Genomic DNA, 21192 nt, shown 5'->3' with positions numbered 1-21192 from the left:
CTAAACACCTATGCACCTTAAAGATCTCCAACCAGACTTGTCATATGTTCTCATCCTGTCTTCCCCGCAAAGCTAGTGAGCCCACCACAGAATGAGTTCCCCACTTCCAATTGCCAAAGCCCTTCTGTGAATACTTCCCTGACACCCCACATAAATCATCCCCTGCCCTGCCACACCCTGCCACAGCCAATACTCTGATCAATTAACATAACTTTCTCAATATATGTATATCTCTAAGGGCTGTTCCACTGCTGCTCAGCATTGGGTGTATGTAGAAATCTCTAAGTGCCAATGAGGCAATCAAATCCCTTACAAAGTCATTCTTTGTATTAACACTGCAATTCAATATAAAAGCTCAATTGTGTGTACAATCGTGGTACTTAAGTGTGCAAAGCAGGTGTGCAAATGCACTTACAGTTGTATGTGTAAAAATCAGGGTATATGAGTTCAGCTACTTGATGGGGGAATGACAAAAGGAATGAAGTCCTTGTCTAGTTTTAGGTTCCTATACCTACTTACTGGACAATGTGGAAAATCTCACCATATTTTCTATGGCCTGTGATGTCATTACTCCTTTACCTCTGGAAGCATAAAGCTATGCCATGGTACTTTGCCATTTCATTAATTCTTCATAGTTGTATTATGACAGTACCCACATTATGCTGCCTTTTATAACTGTCCCTGCCCTTTAACAAAAGTTTGGGCTGGGGTTGATGGTGGTTGTGGTTGGAAGTGTGTCCTCCACAAGATTTTTACAAACTTGGCAGTGAGCACATCCTACCTAGAACTGCTTCACCTATCAATGTTTTTATTTTACTCTGAAAATGATGATTATAAACAAGGTGGCATCCCCTGTGCTGGTCAGGGTCCCCTTTCTCAGAGAATCTGGAGACAGAAAAGACCTTCTACATCAGGGGTCGGCAACCTTTCAGAAGTGCTGGGCCGAGTCTTCGTTTATTCACTCTAATTTAAGGTTTCGCGTGCCAGTCATACGTTTTAACGTTTTTAGAAGGTTTATTTCTATAAGTCTATAATATATAACTAAATTATTGTTGTATGTAAAGTAAATAAGGTTTTTAAAATGTTTAAGAAGCTTCATTTAAAATTAAATTAAAATGCAGAGCCCCCCGGACCAGTGGCCAGGACCCGGGCAGTGTGAGTGCCACTGAAAATCAGCTCATGTGCCACCTTCGGCACATGTGCCATAGGTTGCCTACCCCTGTTCTATATCATCCAGTCCATCCTCTAGACTCTAATGTATGATTTTTTTCCTTCAATACATTGTCTAGTGTTTTGTCCAGTCTTTTTTTGAAGTCAGTTTTTGAAGGGAAAGAAGCAATGCAGACTAAGAGAATCTTAACAGAAGAATGTAGCAAGGCAGGACACAAGATTTCACAGGCTGTTGCTTTAAGTAGGGCCATTGGCTGCCTAGGATTTTGCAGCTGGAAGAGGAAAACAAAGCCCAGCAGTTTTCCAAAATATCAACAGCTGGATGCAAATGACATTTAAAAAAAAAACAACAAAGAACTCTCATGTTACTCCTTGACCCGCAGCTGATGCTGCCCCCACACAGTGACACCCCCAGATCGCTTTGGGCACTGGGGGCACTAGATAAACAACCTGGAGATTGTTATAGCTAACATTTATTGGTGTGGAAATGTATCCACCTAAAAAAGTTTGCACTGTAACTTTTGACATGAAAATAGACATTCGGGGGCGGGAAGGGATGGGAGTTGATGTCTCCAAAACCTGGTGCTGACAGCATGTGGAGCCTTTCATAGGTAGGTCAGCAATTCAGAGGCAGACCAGGGGCAGCAGTGACCAGCAGTCATTTCCAGCTGATGACCTTATATCCTTTAAAAAGTGGTGAGTTACATGAAAAATAAACACTGAACTATTATTATTACAGTAGTGCCTATGGACCAACCAAGAATGGGCCCTCGTTGTGCTGTACAAACACAGAATAGGAGATAGCCCTTGTCCCAAAGAATCTAACTAAAGCTAATTGGCAGCCATCAGCTCCCTTGCTGAGCGGCTAATCACTGAATTGGCCATGGAGACTGACCTACTCTCTCACTCCTGAAGCCAGGAGACTCGCAGTGTAATGGGGGAAAGCCTTCATTGCTGGTGCCCACTCTTTGCACACTAAAGATCCAGTTCAGCACAGCATTTATGCACATACTGAAAGCTGTTCTCCTTCATCAAAACACTTAAGCATGTGCTTATCTTGAAGACAGCAGGTCTTAAGCACACACTTAAGGGCTTTACTGAATAGGGATGAAGTGCTGAATCAGGGCCTCAGTGGAGACAGTCTCTAGCGGCATCAGTCTGGCACTTTCCCCAGCAAAGAATCCCCTTCAGTTTTATTCCTTGTAAATTAGCATTTTTGTCCCTCCTGAATCTTTTCTCTCCATGACTGGACACCTTGCTGCTGGCCCAAATAAGCGATCACATGACCAGGCAGGTAATTCCATCCCACAGGCTTGTTACTACTGGCTGCAAATAGATGCCAGGGAAGCATGCTATACTGTAGAATACCATTTGAGCCTGCATCCAGCCTACGTGTGTGGTGCATTACACAGCCAAGTCACCTGCAATCACACAAATTATGGGAGCTTGGTCGTTAGAATTTACAGCTGTTCTTCTGATTGATTTTGGCGTCCTTCCCCTCTGCACTAGCCCTGGGCTATGCATACCGGTAGTAGTCACCTATCGGATCAGTTTGCACAGCACAGGCCCAGGGGCTCATGAACAAACTGACATGTTCAGGCCATGCCTTGCCACATCACAAAGCAGCACTGCCCCGTTGTGAGTACTGCATTATCATGACACAACGCAGCAACATTCCATCAATAGCCTTCATCAAGATGCTGTTGCATTGAAACCATGAGGAGGCAACATCACCTCATGATTAATTAGCCAGGTCTGTGTACCTGCACTCACTATTGCCAACCCTTCACACCTCTGTTTATCCACTGTTTGTAATGCGCTCTTACAAACTGTGAGGGTAGCACTTCCATTTTTGTTGTGTATTGAGTGATGTGTTTGTCTGATTATACAGAGCAAGAGATATAGTATGAGCCAGACTTTGAAAAACTTTGAGGGCCTGATCCAGATAAGTGCCCATCACACATTAGGAGTTGAAATGACTTAGGCACCTGACTCCCATTGAAATCAATGACGTGCCCAGAAATCAAATGGAGTTAGGTGCCTAAATACTTTTGAGGCTCTGGTCCTTAGTACCTGGCAGACGGCACTCAGCAACTTGCAGTATCATACCCCATAGGTGCTAATTTGTGCTTCTCATTTGTGTTCACAATTACTACAACAGCATGTGCAAACTAGGTGATTGGAAATAACTATATTTGTATATGCAGTTGCCTGATTTTCTCATACAGCTGTGGACTGGGTGCACATATTAAGCATGAAATTGCATAGCTATAATTTTTGGAAAATCTGTCCCAATGTGCACAATGGATATTTGTTTACAAAAGAACTCAGAAGTTGGGAAATCCTAATTGGTGACAAATATTGATTTTGGGCGTGGGGAAGCCACATGCTTCTGAGCCTCAGAGTATCGATTTATATGAACAGAAACAAGATTCCTTTACAAACACAAAACATTTATTAAATCGGTTCATTTATTTATTTAGTCATTGCGAAAAAGATGAAGATCCAAAATGTTACTAATGTGTTGTTGAAGTGGGTGTATTTGTCTTTTGAGTATTTACACTAGGAAGAACTTTAGACTTGTTGGTTTGGAAAGGAATCTTGCTGTCCCCATAAGGGCACTTTGAAAGAGCAATGGTGACTTTGGTACGGTCTCAGGATTCACTATGAACATTTTTTATAGTTCTGTCTTCAGTTTGTTCCCCACTCTACAAAACAAACATTATTCCCATCTAACCTGCCTTCCCTGCAGAAGCACAGTGGACTGGAACAAATTATTAAACAATCAGTTTGTAAGCACCTACAGGATAATAGGGTGATAAGTAATACCCAGCATGGATTTGTCAAGAACAAATCATGCCAAACCAACCTAATTTCCTCCTTTGACAGGGTTACTGGCCTAGTGGATAGAGGGGAAGCAGTAGACGTGACTTATCTTGATTTTAGTAAAGCTTTTGTCACTGGCCCACATGACATTCTCATAAGCAAACTAGGGAAATGTGCTCTACATGGAATTACTATAAAGTGGGTGCACAACTGGTTGAAAAACCATACTCAAAGAATAGTTATTAATGGTTCCCCATCAAAGAGGGAGGTCACATCTAGTTGAGTACCATAGGAGTTTGTTCTGGGTTTGGTACAATTCAGTACTTTCCTCAGTCCTTTGAATAATGGAGTGGAGAAAATGCTTATAAACAGGGACATCATTTTAGAAAAATTCTTGGGGAAGGCCAAGCTGTGAGCATTTAGAATATTACATGTGATTATATTTTATCTTGCAAATTCTGGAGGTGGGGGAAGAGGACAAAAAGTGGAGCCTATTGACCTATGAAAAGTGGGTAGGGGACAAACCAAGGTTGGGAGGAACTCCCCCTTCCCCACCAATAGTAAATGATGATCCTGCTTATAAAATCTGAGGATGACAGCAAGATGGGAGAGGTTGCAAGTATTTTGAAAGAGCAAAGAGTCCTGTGGCACCTTATAGACTAACAGACATTTTGGAGCATGAGCTTTTGTGGGTGAATACCCACTTCAGACATGCATCCGACGCAGTGGGTATTCACCCACGAAAGCTCATGCTCCAAAACGTCTGTTAGTCTATAAGGTGCCACAGGACTCTTTGCTGCTTTTACAGATCCAGGCTAACACGGCTACCCCTCTGATACTTAAGTACTTTGAAGGACAGGATTAGAATTCAAAATGACCTAGACAAATTAGAGAATTAGTCTGAAATCAACAAGATGAAATTCAATAAAGGCATGAACACAGTGCTTCATTTAGGAAGGAAAAATTAACTGCACCAATACAAAAAGGGGAATAACTGCTAGGTTGGAGTACTGCATAAAAGGATCTGGGGTTATAGTGGATCACAAATTGAATATGAGCCAACAATGTGTGCAGTTGGGAAAAAAATGATAATATCTTTCTAGCGTGTATTAACAGTAGTGTTGTATGTATGGCCTGGCAGGTAATTGTTCCATTCTATTCAGCACTGTTGAAGCCTGAGCTGGAGTACTGTAACCCGTTTTGGGCACCTTTACTTTAAGAAAGATGTGGACAAATTGTTGAGAGTCCAGAGGACAGGAACAAAAAAGGATAAGAGGTTTAGAAAATCCAACCTATGAGGAAAGGTTAAAAAACTGGATATGTTTAGTCTTGAGAAAAGAAGCATGAGGGGGGAACCTGATAACAGACCGTGAATTCCCCATCATTGGAGGTTTTTAAGAACATGTTGGACAAACATCAGTCAAGGCATACGTGGTCCTGCATCAGCATGGGAGGATGGACTAGATGATCTTTTGCGTCCCTTCCAGCCCTACACTTCTATGACTATACATATAATAGACAATTGTCTTTGGATGTACTCCATTCTCCAATGAGGTCACGGCAGACATTACCAAGTGCTTTGATTTTAGAGAGGAGGGTGTTTTATTACTATAGAGTTCCAAAACCTGTACTGATTGGGTTGGAACTCACCCAGAATCATAGCTGTGGATGGGCAATATCTTCGTGTAAAAACAAACATAAATTTGAATATATTCAATACAAGTTACAAATGCAGGGTCATAGGCTGGCCATGTATGCAAGTGCATAGAGCTGTAGATTGTCATACAGTTGACAATTACTGGACGCTTCTTAAATCATGCCCCTGAGATTCTATGATGAATACAGCTTTATTGGTCTTGCCTGTACTACATGCGTATACACATAGCACAAAGTCTTGTATAGTTGTACAATTTGGAATGGCTCATTAAAACCGGAGACAGATTCTCTGGGGCAATCTCTTCTTTAGTTGTTCCAAAGTCTTGACCTAGAATCTGGAGGGGATGTCCCCAAAGCATTGAGTCTAGATTTTAAAAATAGCCTCAGGGCCCCATTGGTTTAAATTATTGATACTATTATGAGGTTGGGAATTACCCAACCTTATACTCTTGAGCCTGGTTCCCCTTACCAAAAATAAAATGATCTGTCTGCTACTGAACAATGAAGAGTTCAATGTAGTTTCTGGTAATTGGCACCTTTTTTTCTTACTTAAAACAAAAGTTTTCTCACTAGCACAATTTACTCATACTGAAAGTTTTGACTCTTTGGATGATGGATGTAAATTTTTCTTATCATCTCAGACTATTTGCTGGTAAAAGGTTTCAGACCTTTTTTAGATGAGATGCAAATACAGATGTAGTGCTGGTTTCCTGTAGTCTTTAGTTTTTTTCTTGTAATTACAGTGTAGTTGGGTGAGTTTTAACAAGCTTCTACCCTAAATACATCCTCTGGGTATGTCATATATTATAATACCTGCATGTGCACTGTACATGGTAGCTTCACAACAAGGTTCTATTATGGATCATAACTCTCTTCCTAATATTAGCCTAAAGCTCAAAATGTTCATCTTTTGGAGGGGGTGGGATTGTAATGGGAGTGGGATATATACACAAGAACAGATTTCATACAGTTTAAGGCTGAGATTTTCAAGGGACAGCTAAGGAAGTTAAGTGCCTAACTTCCACTGATTTTCAGGGAGAGCCGAATGCCTAATTCCTTTAAACCCTTTGAAAACCCCAGCCCATGGTGTGCAATTGTACGAGCAAAATGCATCCCTCATTTGCACAAGCTATCACTAAGATTGCTTGTGAAAACTGAAACATGACATGCAGAAAGCTAATTGTATGCCTATTTTGTATGAAAATTTGGCCCATAATGTTTACATGCTCCTTATGTGCAATGGGGCAGTTCATTGAACTGTGACACCAAAGAATCGGCATCAAGCTTTACTGCAGATATGCTCTTGGAGAACGTTGGTTTGTCATCACAGGCCCACTGATTTCAGTAGGGCTTCTTACAGAATAAAGGATAACTCAGCACGAGTAAGGGTGGCAGAATGTGGCCCAGTAAGTAGTTATGTGACTAAGTGGAAATCACCAGACATGCTTTGGTGCTTTGGGACCGCAGGGGCCAGGACAGATTAGGTTATTGCCTGTACATCTATTAAAAAAAACTGTCTAAAAATAATTGTTTTGTTTCCCAGCCAATAAAATATATGTTCTAATAATTTGTTTGTAGCAGAAAAGTTAATAAGGAACAGCACTTAGAAGAAATAAGCAGTGGATTCTAATTTCTTACCGTTAGTCATGAACATGCAGTTGCTACCTTTTTTTATTCCTATGCCATAATTATTTTCAATCAAAAGTGCCCTTTTCCCAGTCCATTTTTCCTTCTCGTTTTTAAAATGCTTCATTAAATGGCTACTATTACCTCCTACCAGATAGGTTAAGTCTAGGACTGTATGAATCTGCAGAATGACAAGTAAACTATAGTGGTTTAGTATGTGTGCTTTTCCTGCCAGTTCTTGCTATTTTAGAGGCATTGTGGTAACTACTAGACTTGCCTTAGTACTTAAGACAAGAGGTGTACATTACAGTAGCAAAAATTTATCACTAAATCCATTTTGGTTTTGCTGTTTTGAATTTAAAAGTAAGATTTGTTAATAGCGAACAGCACAGCTTATCTCAACATTTATTTAACAAGCTGATAGGGCTCAGAGTATCCACAAGTGTAAGCATGATTCACCACTGCATTACTCCAGTTTACACCAGTGCAATGGGGGTACATCAGCCTAAAACAGAAGTGACCAAGTGGAGATTCCTGGCCTGTGTTTTACGTCCCTTCTTTGGCTTCAGTCCGTTTGCTGAAACACTTCTGTATTGCTTTAACCAGCCATTCTGGTTTAAGGAAATCAACTCCTTCCCCCACTTCTGTATACGTTTGTACATATTTATTAAGCAAGCAAGTGTACTACTTGGAATATTTCACTTGATCTCATCATATGTTAACTAAAACTAAACTCCATTTGCATAACTCAAACACATGTCCTTCTCTTACAATTTCAGCTAAAACACCCTGGCATCAAACAATTGCACAATGAAAGTCATATCTAAATATATGCAAACAGAAATAAAGTTTTTTTAAAACTTTGCTATTAGCTAATACAAATCAAATCCGTAAGGAGGTGCTGGACTTCCACATCACACCAAATCCAATTCAGGTTTCCACTGGCAGTATATATTTTTTTAAGTGACAATTTACACTTCCAGAACTCCCACGTGAAGATTTCAAATCCCTTTCCGGCCCATCATGTAGGTCTTCCTAACTTATATAACGATTGAACAGACAAACAGTCAAGCACTATAAATGGAATATTTATGCTCCTCATTCTTTGCATGACGTCTAGAGGTTTGATGTGATTAAGGAGTCTTGCTCCTTAATTATATAGGGCCTGATTGTGGTATAGAGTCTTACTCACACTGATTAGTACCTCACTCCACTGACTCATGGATTGGAACACCAGTGATGGTATTTGGTACCATACTGAATGTCTGTGTACAGGCTTGAGTACATGCAGGGCTGTAGACCACTCAGAAGAAGGGTGTTAGGAAAGACCTGTTGAGTGGCATATTCCCTGTGACTGGCATGGCATGCGGATCCATCCCATCCCCTGATGATTGGGAGTCATAAACTCAGCCCCCATATGATAGTTTTCTGGCCATTAGAGGGGTAGAGCCTCCAGATCAGCTCCAGATACCTCCAGCAACAATGTGTTAATACCTAATGGCTTGTAGGAAAGGAGGGAAAGTACATGAAAGTTTTGCATGAAAGTGCATTTTCTTGATTTCCAGCTGACGCAAATTCTTCCTCCAGCTCAATGTGTAGGCAGAGTTTGTGCCTATCTTAGAATCTTCTGATGAGAAACCAATGATAAAATACTGTAATCCATCAAGCAAACAGGAAATCACACTTCTGAAGCAAAAATTGCTTTGCAATTGCAAATCAACAAACCTTCCCTTGCTGAGAAAAGTTAAGTGACAAGTTAATGTGTGCGTCCTACAAACACTGCAGCACCAGTTATTCCCAGTTCATGGAGAAGCAATCTAGAATCCTTAATTCACTGACATCCAGTGGTCTTAAAAAAGGAAAACATTTCTATAACTGAAACCACCACAGATAACTCTTTATTATCATTTAAAACTCTTGACGCCTCACTCTCCATAATGTGCTATCTTTGTGTGCTGTCCATAATGTGCTATCATATTAGCTATCTTTTCCCAGTGGAGATGTCAGGCTTTATAAATAACACCTCTCCCCCATTTGCTGTTTGTACTTGAGATTTCAGTCCTCTTATTGTGGGATCTTAATAAACTGGTTTCCACAGAATTAAATAACCAGTTTAACTGTGTGAAAGCCCTCTGGCCACAAAAGTATAATGACTTAACCGGTCACTTACAAACTCAGGTGTGACTTATTACTGATTTACAAGGCTGTAACTATTTGCCTGACGTGAAGTAAGGCAAAACAGTAAAGGAACCCAACAACTATGCACACAGTTATAGGAATGGAGGCTGGGACCAATGCAAGTTTCAAATTAGCTATGCTCTGGCAAACAGCTCCATTTTTTCTCTCCTTATACATTCATTTTTTCCTTACTTCATTGAGAAGAAAATGCCTTTAAGGACCACTTTCCTAGCCCAGACTGTTTGCTGTTTATGGTAGTATTCTGCATTTCTGGGTAGTAACTTTTGTCTGAGGATCTCAAAGATGAGTAAATGCAGAGACAGAGCTGTTAAGGTCCATGTTTTCAGACATGTTATCTAATCTGAGTTGCCTTAATTTTTGGATGTCCAAACTGAAACATCTAAGGCCTGATTCTCAGAGGTACTGAGCACTAATACACCTCTACCCCGATATAACGCTGTCCTTGGGAGCCAAAAAATCTTACTGCATTATAGGTGAAACCGCGTTATATCGAACTTGCTTTGATCCGCCGGAGTGCGCAGGCCCCACTTCCAGCCCCGGAGCGCTGCTTTACCGCGTTATATCCGAAGTCATGTTATATCGGGTCGCGTTATATCGGGGTAGAGGTGTAACTTGATTGAAGCTTATGCAAACTGCCCTGAGTACTTCAAGGTGGACATCTAAAGAAAGACTCAGACACTTAGGGCCAAATTCTCAAATGTATTTAGGTGCTTAAAGATGCAGAGAGGTGGCTCCAGGAGTTAGGCATCTAACCTGCTTAGGCAATTCTGAAAACCCAATTAGGTACTGGTCTGCATCTTTAGGCACCTCAGTACCTTAGAAAATCAGACCCTTAGTAGATACTTTAGAGCATGTTGGCCTCTGTGACTGGGCCAAAGCTACACGACAAGTTAGTGGCAAAGCTGAGAACCACGCGTAGGCGTGCTAGCAGCTAGTCTTGTGCTCTAACCACGAGGTAACACTTTTTAGTGACACATTTAAAGGTGAATTATTATAAAAGAGTTGAGGCCCAACTTCCCTGTCAGGAGGGACACTGACAATAATAGAAATATGCAAAATCCACTCTGGATTTCTAGGGTCATAATAATTAGTGATGTGAGCAAATTACTGAGCTGTCTAGAATTTTCCCTCAATACTTGTGATGCATTCTGCACACAGGAGATTTTGGGTTTGAAAGGAACAGACACATATTGTATTTTTTCACTCTACTCTCACAGACCTGCCCAGCTTCCTGTTAAGAAATCTGGGTACAGTAGCACAACAGTCATTTTCTCTTCTTTGTTCCTTACTTTGCAAGTAGCCCAATTGAAGTACGACAGCTAGAGGGTATTCAGAACATCCTGGACCAAATCCAGGCCCCCTGAACTCAATGGGAGTTTTGATATTAATCTAGGTGGAGCCAGGCTCTAGCCACAAGTGCAAATATTACTTCATTGCAGCGCAATGTATTTAGATTCTGTTTTGCATCAGCTTTCTAGATGGTATGTGAGATTCCTGGAAAGATCTTGTTGGTTGGATGGGTTTTGAGTCCATTTAAACTGGGATCAAGATTGGGTACGGGGACAGAATTACCATTTACTTTTATATATCTAATGTGTTTCAAGAGTTTGCTCAATTAAATGACATTAACAACCTAGCCGGTTATGTGAGGGATGGTGGGAGAGAGAGGAAACACACAGCTAATGGAGAGGAGAAGTAGGAATGGGTCCAGGAGGGGTTCAAGTCTATTCTTTAAATCAGGGAGTGGAATTTTGTAATAGATGAATACATTAGGAGTAATTCAATGAGTAGGAGCTGAGTACCTCTTTCTAGATCCCAGAATGTATCTTTCATTCTGTTGTTTACATAACTAAGAAGTCCCCCTGTATTTTGTACCAGTGTAGCTTGCTGTGGCTTGGCTTCTTCCTCCTAATATATCTGAGTCTGTACCGTAGGAAGTTGATGTGCTCACATGTTCAAAGGATAGTTTTCCAAGATAGAGGGTATAACGTATTTCATGTACTGAATGGTAGGATCAAGCACATAATACGTGGCTGCACCATCTTAGGGAGCCAAGTAATACATTTCTGTTCTATATATAGCCAACTGAAATCTAACTGCAAAGATATTTCTGAATCTCAAAATTAGATTATTCTTGAAAGAGCATTTTTATTCCTTTAATACTATGATGATTTTTTAAAATCTCTGCACTGTGTTTAAATAGGAGCCAAAGGCTTTCACAATGAATTTAAAGGAAATCTAAAGATATCTGACAGATAAAGAGAAACTATAAAGTATGGCCATTTTATGAGAAAAAAGTTTTATCTCCTTTGTGGTTGAAACAAAGCTGTAACTTTCAGAATTTCTTTGCACACAACTTTCCTGTTCTTCACAGAAAATGCAAAAATCTAATGCATTTACATGGCCATCGGGTAATCTAAAAAAGGCTGAGATTAGATTTGACATATTTGTATCATGTTTCATTTAGGCCACTAAGATGATAATTATATGGAATTACTGTAAAAGGCAGTGACTAGTCTTTGACCTGGCTTATAAGACACATGAACCTCCTGTGCCTCAGAAATCTCAGATCAAATTATTGGCACGTCTCGTACAGTTTGAATCAAGGTAATTTATCAGGATAATTTTTAATATGCATTTTAGATAATAATATCAGTTAGTAAATGCAAACCCCCTCAGTAAAATAGAGTGCTGGATCTGAGCCAATAAAAGGTCAGCGGTTAAGTTCTGCCTTGTGTATTGTGTATGCCGAAATGTCCGTTTAGTAAACTAAGACACACAATGAAAGAGTAGCCGATAACTGTAACATTTGGCCTTATGAAATAGGCTGAAGGTTACAATTTTTTTCTCAAAAATGGTTTTGCAAATCTTTTTCAGAGCTGATAGATACACACCTTAGCTGGATACAAAACATTATATGAAACAGAATGACTGTGATCTTTGATCCAAGCAATCAAAGTAAAAGGTAATTAATATTTTTCTGCCTTTTCTCCAGCTGTGTGTTTTCTTAACCTTATACTTATTTGAAAACAAAATTAAAAATCCTGCCACTTTTAATTTGGCTTAAAAGCTTTTAAATCTTTTTTTTTAATTCCTCTTGCTTCCATTTTATATACGTTGTAGATTTCCTGAAATATCTGGGGCTTGGTGGGCAGGGAAAAGGCATTGGATTGTGCATGCTCTGTGTATAAGAATATTGACATTTACATGTGCTGCCTACCCTATGTCATTAGAACCCACAGTTCGCCTGGGTGTATCAAACTGTGTTCCTAGCAAACACGTCACTCTACAACTGTGAGGAAAGATCGTCCTCCCCACTCCTCACTGTGGGTCTCTTAAATGCAGTCAGTTCCTTAAAGCATATTCTGCACTTGTTTCACATGCAGAACCCCTGACAATGTCCATGAGTAAGCAGGATTTCTTAACTGCATCACAGAGAAGAGAGGGGAATTTATCCTGCAACGCAGATTAGTTTCATCTCCTTTAGTGAGAATTTGGGGCCAGATCCTGCAGACCTCACTGTCACAGGACTCCACCTGGGCAAGAGAGTCCTCTCACTTGCCCTGGTTTTATGGTGGCATGGCTGCAATGATGTGACTAAGAATTACTTCTGGTTTATGCAGCTACATGACTCAATGCCCACCACAGCCAGTGAGAGTATTTTCTTTGATTTCAATGATCATTGGGTAGGGACCTAAGTGAGAAGAGAATCAAGCTCACTTTAAGTGGCATCACATCCACTTAAATCAAGTCTGACTTTCGCCCACTGATTAGAATGGAGCATTGCTTGATTGAGAACTCCATGATCCCCCCCCTTTTTTATTTTTATCTTTTCTTGGATATTTCATTTGGCTCAAGCTTTTAAATTTATTTATCAAGACGGGGGTTGATTTTTTAAAATGTATTTATTTATTAAAACTGTGACTTTATCATGTGCATGTAAACTTGGGATCTTGCATCGTCAGCCCATGACGTTAGTAATAACAGTCCTTTTACTGTGAGGATGTTAACCAGCAAAAATACAAAAGCAGTCCTTGTGGTGCTGCTGGATAACATCCTCAGAGTAAAAGTGCTAGCAAGAATCCTTTAAGGCTTCTGCTCTTTTTAAGTGGCTGGACTTGAATGTATAGATGGGTACTACAGTTCCCACTAACTTCCCTGTTGCAATGGGTTTGGTGGGTTGTTTTCTAAAATTCTTCCTTCTTCCCCCTTTTTATTTTTTTTTAGGGATTTATTATTCATCTGTAAAAAGTGGCTCTGAGCAGAAGCCTGGCACAAAAGAGTTTCGCAAATCAGAGTTTTGACCCTGTTTTCTTTGCCTGGCAGAGAGCTGCTTTACTACAAATTTACATGCAGGCTTTTTGCAATAATGCAGATTTAAACTGAAGTCAAGGGGACATTCAATTCTGGACCCTTTTTCTAGTAGTGTAGCCATCTGTAATTTAAACCCCTCCATGGCGACTCCAGTGGAGCTATGCCAGGTTGCACCAGCTGAGGACCTACCCCCTTGTGTAATGTGGACATTGCCCTTTGTAAAGCAACACAGACACCTGAACTGAGGGTTGAAAGAATTCAGATCTTTCATATGGATTTTGACTCTTAGGGTTTTATCTGTCTAGGCTCATAAAGGCCACAGTAAAATAGCTCGTCACAAACATTGATGAATTTCTCCTCACACAGACTCCCGTGAGGCAGGGGAATGTTACTATCCTTATTGAGCAGACTGGGAACTGAGGCGCAGAGAGTTTAAGTGACTTGCCCAAGGTCAGGCAGGAAGTCTGTGGTGAGCTGCCAACTGCACCCAGGTCTGGTGAGACCCAGTCTAGAACCCCCAACTACAAACCCTTCCTATGGCTCCATAATGTCCAAATCAGAGCAGATGGAATCCACCCCCTTGCACAGAGACCGAATAAGCTTGTGCAGGGAAACTATGTAGCACATGAAGGGGCAGAATCTGTTCCTCAAGAAAGGCACCAGCCACCACTGTGGCCATAGCACAGTCCCTTAACGTAGGTGTTTGTGACCACTGAATAGATGCTGTTGCCACTGTAGTCCCCAACACCTCTCCATGCTGATGTATATGGGCGGGGCAGATGATTTGACATCCCTGTGTGTGCCAGTCTGCTCACCCCCCACACAACAGGACTACCTGTTTCACTGCGGTGGTGAATGCATTTCATTTTTTTTTTGCATGTGCAGTTTCTGTCTATAGTGACTCATGCACGTGCAAATCAGAGTTCTTGTGCCTGTAACAATCCAAGTTACATGCTCAAGCAGGTCACTGAAGAGGCCAGCACTTCAATTCATGCCCATAATCCAAGTCAAGCACAAAATTACCAGTTCAAATTGCACTCACAAAATGGCAGCCGTCCTACTGAAAATGTGGCTCAGTATTGTGCATAACACAGCCAACATTTGCATATGCCAAATGGGTATCTAATAGAAAAGCGACTGTCTCACGTTGCTCAGGTGCTTATTTGCATGTGCAAATATGGGGGAGAGGGCATTGTTGCAGTCATAGTTTTGAAGGCCCTTGGAAAACTGGACAGTAAAGTACTAACTAACCCAAAGAAAGGCAGACTGCAGTAATGCATGGTGTTTGAGCCATACTGTTGCTTGTAGCTCCAAGTATTAGGGCTTACGCATTCCATATTAAATGGAATCACACACAAGGATAAGCAGCAGTAGGAATTCTGGCCTGAGAATTTCCCTGTTCTGTTCAGCTGACATCAGATATTATTTAAATGTGCATTCTTTATTATTTACTTTCCATAATGTTTTTTATGGCCTCATAATGTGGCTTGTCCTGTTTTATCAGCTCTTCTGGTTTCAACATAGGTGACAGCACACTACAAGGCAGGCACACAACAGGCACCTTAAGATGATAACATTTTATTTATTAGTCAGTTCATTTCTGTTTACTCCCAGCTAATGAGTAGCGATACTGGACTAGGCCATTTGTCTGCTCTAGTGTTGGACAGTCCTCTTTTGCTAAGGTTTTCCCCTGTCCGGTACTGAGACAAAATTGGATGTGATTGTGTCTGGTTTCATAGACGGAGAAAACCATTTTGAATGGCACGCTGCCTCCACCTCCCCAGCATGCACCATGCATATGAGATCATGCCCGCAGGAGTAGGGGGGAGGTGGCCTTCAAAATGGCTTCCTCCATGCAGCGTGATTTCCCTTGCACAGTGCATGTGAAGTCATGTCAGCAGGGATAGGGTCACACCGTTCCTGGAAATATTGGCATGTCCGGTATTCTGAGGATGCGGAAGTGTCCACCGTATACTGGATATTTTATTTATGGGCATTTCTACACTACAGCTGTAAGTCGACCTAAGATAGGTCGAATTACAGTCAGTGCAATAACTACCCTCCTTTTGTCGGTGGTGAGCATCCTCACCCTCAGCACTTCCACCGACTGAAGAGGGGCAGGGGGAGGGGGAGCTGAGAGCCAGCTCTCAGCTCTGCACAGCTCTCCACTGGGAGTCCAGCTATGCCCTCAGCTCTTGTCTCCCGGCTCTCAGGCGGGAGCAGAGGGCAGCCGCCTGAACGTCTCGGCTCCCTGAGCAGGGAGCCTCTGGGCAGCAGCCCAGCTGGGAGTGGGGAGCTGGGGGCTGCCGGGCTCCAACTGCCCAGCTTTCTTGACAAGACAGCCAATAGCTGATATAAGTAACACAGCGTCTACATAGACACTGCATCACCCTAGCTACACTGACATAAGCGTTATGCCTCTTCCGGGGGTGGAGTTATGATGTCAGGATGTAGTAGGGCGCTTACATCGCTGGGACAAAGCTGTAGAGTGTACACGGACATAATTAGGTCGACGTAAGCTGCCTTACGTCGACCTAACTGTGTAGTGTAGACCAGGCCTATGCTACCACAAAAAGAGAGACATTTAGAGATGAAAGTCAGATCAGAATGCAAACTTCCTCCAAAGTTTGGGTGTATCTGGATTTGTAGCTTCCAGTCAGCCCACTAGAGAAACTCAGGTCACTAAAATCGGATCTGGATAGGGATTCAGATTCTCCCAAAATACCGGGGAAGACAGGTTCAACATGAATGGTTTCATTCAGCCCAGAGTCGAGATAACCCTGAGCTGGGAAGATTGGCTCCAGTTGCTGTTATTTTATTTAGCTGTAGTGCGGTAGTGCTTAGGAGTCCCCGTTTTGGGCCAGGACCCAGTTGTGTTAGGTGCAGTACAAACAGGATTGCTGAGCCTTCTCTTAAAGCTGCAGTGTTGTGGCTCAGGCCCATTTATAGCAAGAAGACAGTAGCCTCTGGCTAGCTTAATTTACAGCCTTATCGACTCATTCTGACTTTCATTAGCAGTAAATATAGACAAGAATGAGAGTTTGCTCTGCAGCCCTCAGGAACCAAAAGCCTCACCCGCCATAGCACAGACAAACCTCTGCCCTTGCGTACGCCCATGAAGCCTCACCGCAGTCCAAGAAACAGTAATCAGTCAGGTTACAAAGCTGTCTGGTTCACGGTGTTGCTCTGCTGTTTCTATTGTTGTACAGTCACTGCTGTCCACCCTGTCACCTCAGCCAATAAAACCCTGCAATGCAAATGAATGCAACATGCAGGGGAGAAAGTGAAGCTGACTGTCAAATAAACCCTATAACCGCTAGATTTCAACTGCTTCACTACATTGTCCACACTGTTTTGCACCTACCAGCTACAGAGTCATCCATATTTGCACTGGAGACCACATAGTAGCTGTTCTCCTGTGGCTGTGCTGTTAGCCTGGCAGCCCTGCCCTGCAGATTTTGCTTTACTCCAGTTTTATTTTTAGCAGTAGAAACAAAAGAAACAAAATTCAGCATTCCAGACGAATTTCCCGCAGTAAGTTTAGGAAGATTAGTTTAGGTCTATTTTCCAAATAGGGTAAGTCTTTTTCACCTTCTTGTTTCCAGCTAAAATATTAGCCCTCGCTAGACTGAAATGACCTCTTGTCAGCAGGAAGAATGTCATGTTTCCATATGAGGTGGCTGTATTAAATTGGCAGGAAACGCACATACAATATGTTTTTGATACACTGACTGAATGAACAAACGTGTTGATAAATAAATCAGCCTGCCGTTTCAGCCCACTCCTTTTTATAAAGGAAATGACCCCGTAGAGTCGGTGCCCACTTCTTTCACCTCACTGCTATTTTTAGCAGTCAGAGGCTATGAAAATTTCCATTGAAGATCTGCTCCTCTCATTTCCTGGGTAGAGAAAACAGGAAGTCCTTTAAGCTGAGCCTAAGTCGGTTTTGCATGAAACTAGAGCAATCTCACCTCCCACTGGCAGTTTGATTACACTGCAAAGCCTCAGAACCACAACAGAGCTAATAACCTTCAGCTATACAGTTGTTTCAGTGAACTTGCACAAGCGGTTATGGGCAGAAGCTGATGTAAGATATGGCACGTGGCAGTTTAGGCACGAGGAGATAGTAAAAATCCCCTTCGCTGTATAATAGTTTTTTCTAGCATACCTCAGCTTTTCAGTAGGCACCTCCAACAATCAAATCGAGGTCAGGCACATGCAAGCATATCCTGACTGGAATTAGGAAGACATGCTAAATTCTGAGGTGTACTGCTAGTGGGATTTCTGTGCATGGAGGGGTAGAACCTACTTTCCCTCTCAATAGGTGTGTAAAAGCCCTGAATGCATTGAACTTAATACTGCTCTGCTGCATTGGTGTGGGGAGTCCAAATGCCGTCTGCAGAATAAAGCACAGATCACTGCACTCTACAGTTTTTTTCAAAAGGGACATATTATAGTATGAAACACCAGCTGGTTTGTTACACTGGCACTGCGTCTTTTAAGCAGTCCTTGCCCTTAACAGGTTCATTTTCTATGGCCTCTTAACATCTGGCACTGAATTTTTATTCTGTTGTTAGGTTCATTCTCTGATTCATTAAAAACAGTTCAATGTATTTCTCTCTCTTTCTAACCCTACTTCAGAAAATCATCTCCGTATTCAGATAGGGTACTGAAGCATGCGCATAAGTTCTTTCCTAAACTGGCGTTTCTCTCTCTCTCTGTACAGTGGCTTGGGCAGAGGATACATACTGTTTTAAGAGAACTAGTTCCAACAAAAATTCAAATGGCAGTTCTAAGTTCCCATGCAAGAAAGTGTGCCTGTGATTGCAAGAGCAATTAGAGATGGGCCCATTCGGATCTGGAAATGGATCCAAATCTGAATTTTCACCAAAGATTTGGGGCAAGAAGAGAGTTTGGATCTGGTGTTCTGAACTAATCCATCTGTAATGCACCCTCAGAAATTGCATGCAAAAATTAGTAAGGTACTTACTATTGTGAGCATTTAATCAATTTGCACAAGCAGTTGAAGTAATTTTGATCATAGATCTGGGCTTCTAAAATTTTGAATATTTGGTTATTATGATTTTAACAAGAATTTACCAAGATCGATTGAGAGGCCCATATATTCATAATTATGCACCTTATTTGCAAATGCAATTGCCATGATTCTGAGAGGTTAAACTGAACCCACAAATAGCAAATTCTGGCAAAAATATGCACACATAATTGCTGTGCCAGATACAAATCAGGTAATGTCACCTCCAAATGAGATAGCTACCCATTATCTCCATTTAGCAGTGGAGATATGGCTGTAGGTTTTGCATCAGTTGTTCTGGCGGGGTCTGATGCTGCTTTGACTTGGTATGTCCTGGTGTGGGGGGAAATTTCTTCTTCTGCTGAGCTTGGAGAGGATGCGGGGCTGTCTGAAGGCCAGAAGAGGGGATTCAGGAAATCCTTCCCCCTCCCCACAACACACCTTTCAAATCCGTGGATCCTACACATGCCTATCGCTACATGTGGTGTACCTCATCCGGCGCACTAAATGCCCCAATAACAACTATGTGGGAGTACACTTCCCAGACCTGAAGAAAAGCTCTGTGTAAGCTCGAAAGCATGTCTCTCTCTCACCAGCAGAAGTTGGTCCAATAAAAGATATTACCTAATATCCTGGGCCTGACACAGCTACAACGCTGCATACTACAGTAGAACCTCAGGGTTATGGACACCATAGTTATGAACTGACTGGTCAACCACGCACCTCATTTGGAACCGGAAAAAAAGCAGCAGCGACCAAAAAAAAAAAAAAAGGCAAACACAGTTCTGTGTTAAATGTAAACTACTAAAAAAAAGGTGGGGGGTAATTTTTCTTCCGCGTTGTAAAGTTTCAAAGCTGTACTAAGTCAATGTTCAGTTGTAAACTTTTGAAAGAACCACCATAACATTTTGTTCACAGTTACAAGTGTTTCAGAGTTATGAACAACCTCCATTCCCAAGATGTTCATAACTCTGAGGTTCTACTGTATATTGTAACACATAATTACGTTGTTTTGGGGTTTTGCATAGAAAAGCAAGGAAGGGAGTACACTAATGAATTCTGTTGGTCTTTATTATTAATCACCAGCACACAATGTCAGGAGCTTAGAGTAATAATTGCATAAAGAGGCATGGAACACGGAAGTTTTATTTCTGTGCTGCAAAGAAAAATACATTATGCGACAAATATGTTTAGGGCCAGATTTTCAGAAAAATACTTTTGCACATGACTTACATGCACAGAATTTTCAATGCAAACACACAAGTTTGGCATATGTAAAAATGCACTTCCCAAAATCTGGTGCTTCACTTTTCTAATTGTTCTTACTTCATCTTGGTAAGAATGTCAATATCCACTGACTCTTTGGGACTTTTTGTCTATGAAGCCGGAAAAGAATTATTTTATGCAAGGGATATCAGATGCATGATCACAGGACACAAAATGTCGTTCTGATTGTATAGTGCTTGAAATGTGCTGAACACTATATAGAAAAACAGCAATACCTGGGTGTTGTCCCAAAATGTTTAGCATCCAAAGGCCCAATCCTGTGATCACTTTCAACTAGGCATAGTCCGGGATAGCAAAACAGTATGCCAATATCTAGAACTACACCCATTAGTAAGTGTTTACAGGATCAAGCCCTACTTTAAACATGACACAAAAAATGGGGTTAAACATTATGGACAGTATTGGGTGACAAAGTTTAGAGCAAATAAGAACTTGTGGTTACTCAGTTTAGGCATGTGCACATTTTGGTGATCCAGTTGGGAACTGAGTTATCTGAGTGTTTGGGTTTTTTGTTAATAATAGATATGTTATCATTATAAAATGTCAAGGGGATATTTGAGACTTAATAGCAAAACCTGCTTAGATTGCAACACTTTCAGAACATGCTAAATCTCTTTCCCCTTTTTCATTTCACAGTTAATGAAATTATCAGGAAGGAGTTTTCTGGACTCCCTGCCAGAAATCAGACGTAGAAGAAGAGATTTGTGAGACAACTTTTACTGAATCCTTCCATAACTGACCTGTTTAGATCCTTCCACTGCCCCTTCAACCTCCTGCTTCCTTAATTGTTCATCTCAAGGCACCGATTCAATGCAAGGAACAATGTATTGGCATCAAGCTGACAGCCTTGACTAAGCAACTCGCCACCTCTCTCTGTAAACATCAAAAGGACACCCTTCCTTTAGTCCAAAGATTGTATTGTTCTCATATAACACGGTATGTGTCTTGCCAGCTGCAAAAATATATATATTTATATATAAATATATCCCCATCATAATAAGGGAGAAGAAAGGCGTCACTCCAGAGCTCTGTTCTACAGCAAATGTGGTTATATATTAGCACTTAATTAGATGGGGATG

The 21192-nt window shown here is 41.3% G+C and overlaps 1 protein-coding gene across 2 annotated transcripts in view; it reads left to right on the top strand.

The window, feature by feature from the left end:
• NFATC2 (nuclear factor of activated T cells 2) overlaps positions 1–20882 on the top strand; it is a 131473-nt gene extending 110591 nt beyond the window's left edge. The window contains exons 10-11 of one of the 2 annotated variants that reach the window (XM_039498322.1): positions 12355–12442; positions 20750–20882. In XM_039498322.1, the coding sequence (XP_039354256.1) occupies positions 12355–12398 (44 nt within the window). In that variant the 3' untranslated portion in view covers positions 12399–12442; positions 20750–20882. The remainder of the gene's footprint in view (positions 1–12354; positions 12443–20749) is intronic. The other variant, XM_039498321.1, reaches the window with a different exon arrangement.
• Positions 20883–21192: the final 310 nt, after the last annotated feature.

This window comes from Mauremys reevesii, linkage group 13 (assembly GCF_016161935.1).
Source record: "Mauremys reevesii isolate NIE-2019 linkage group 13, ASM1616193v1, whole genome shotgun sequence".
NCBI classification, from domain to species: Eukaryota; Metazoa; Chordata; order Testudines; family Geoemydidae; genus Mauremys; species Mauremys reevesii.
This window is presented reverse-complemented; position numbering and strand designations above follow the sequence as displayed.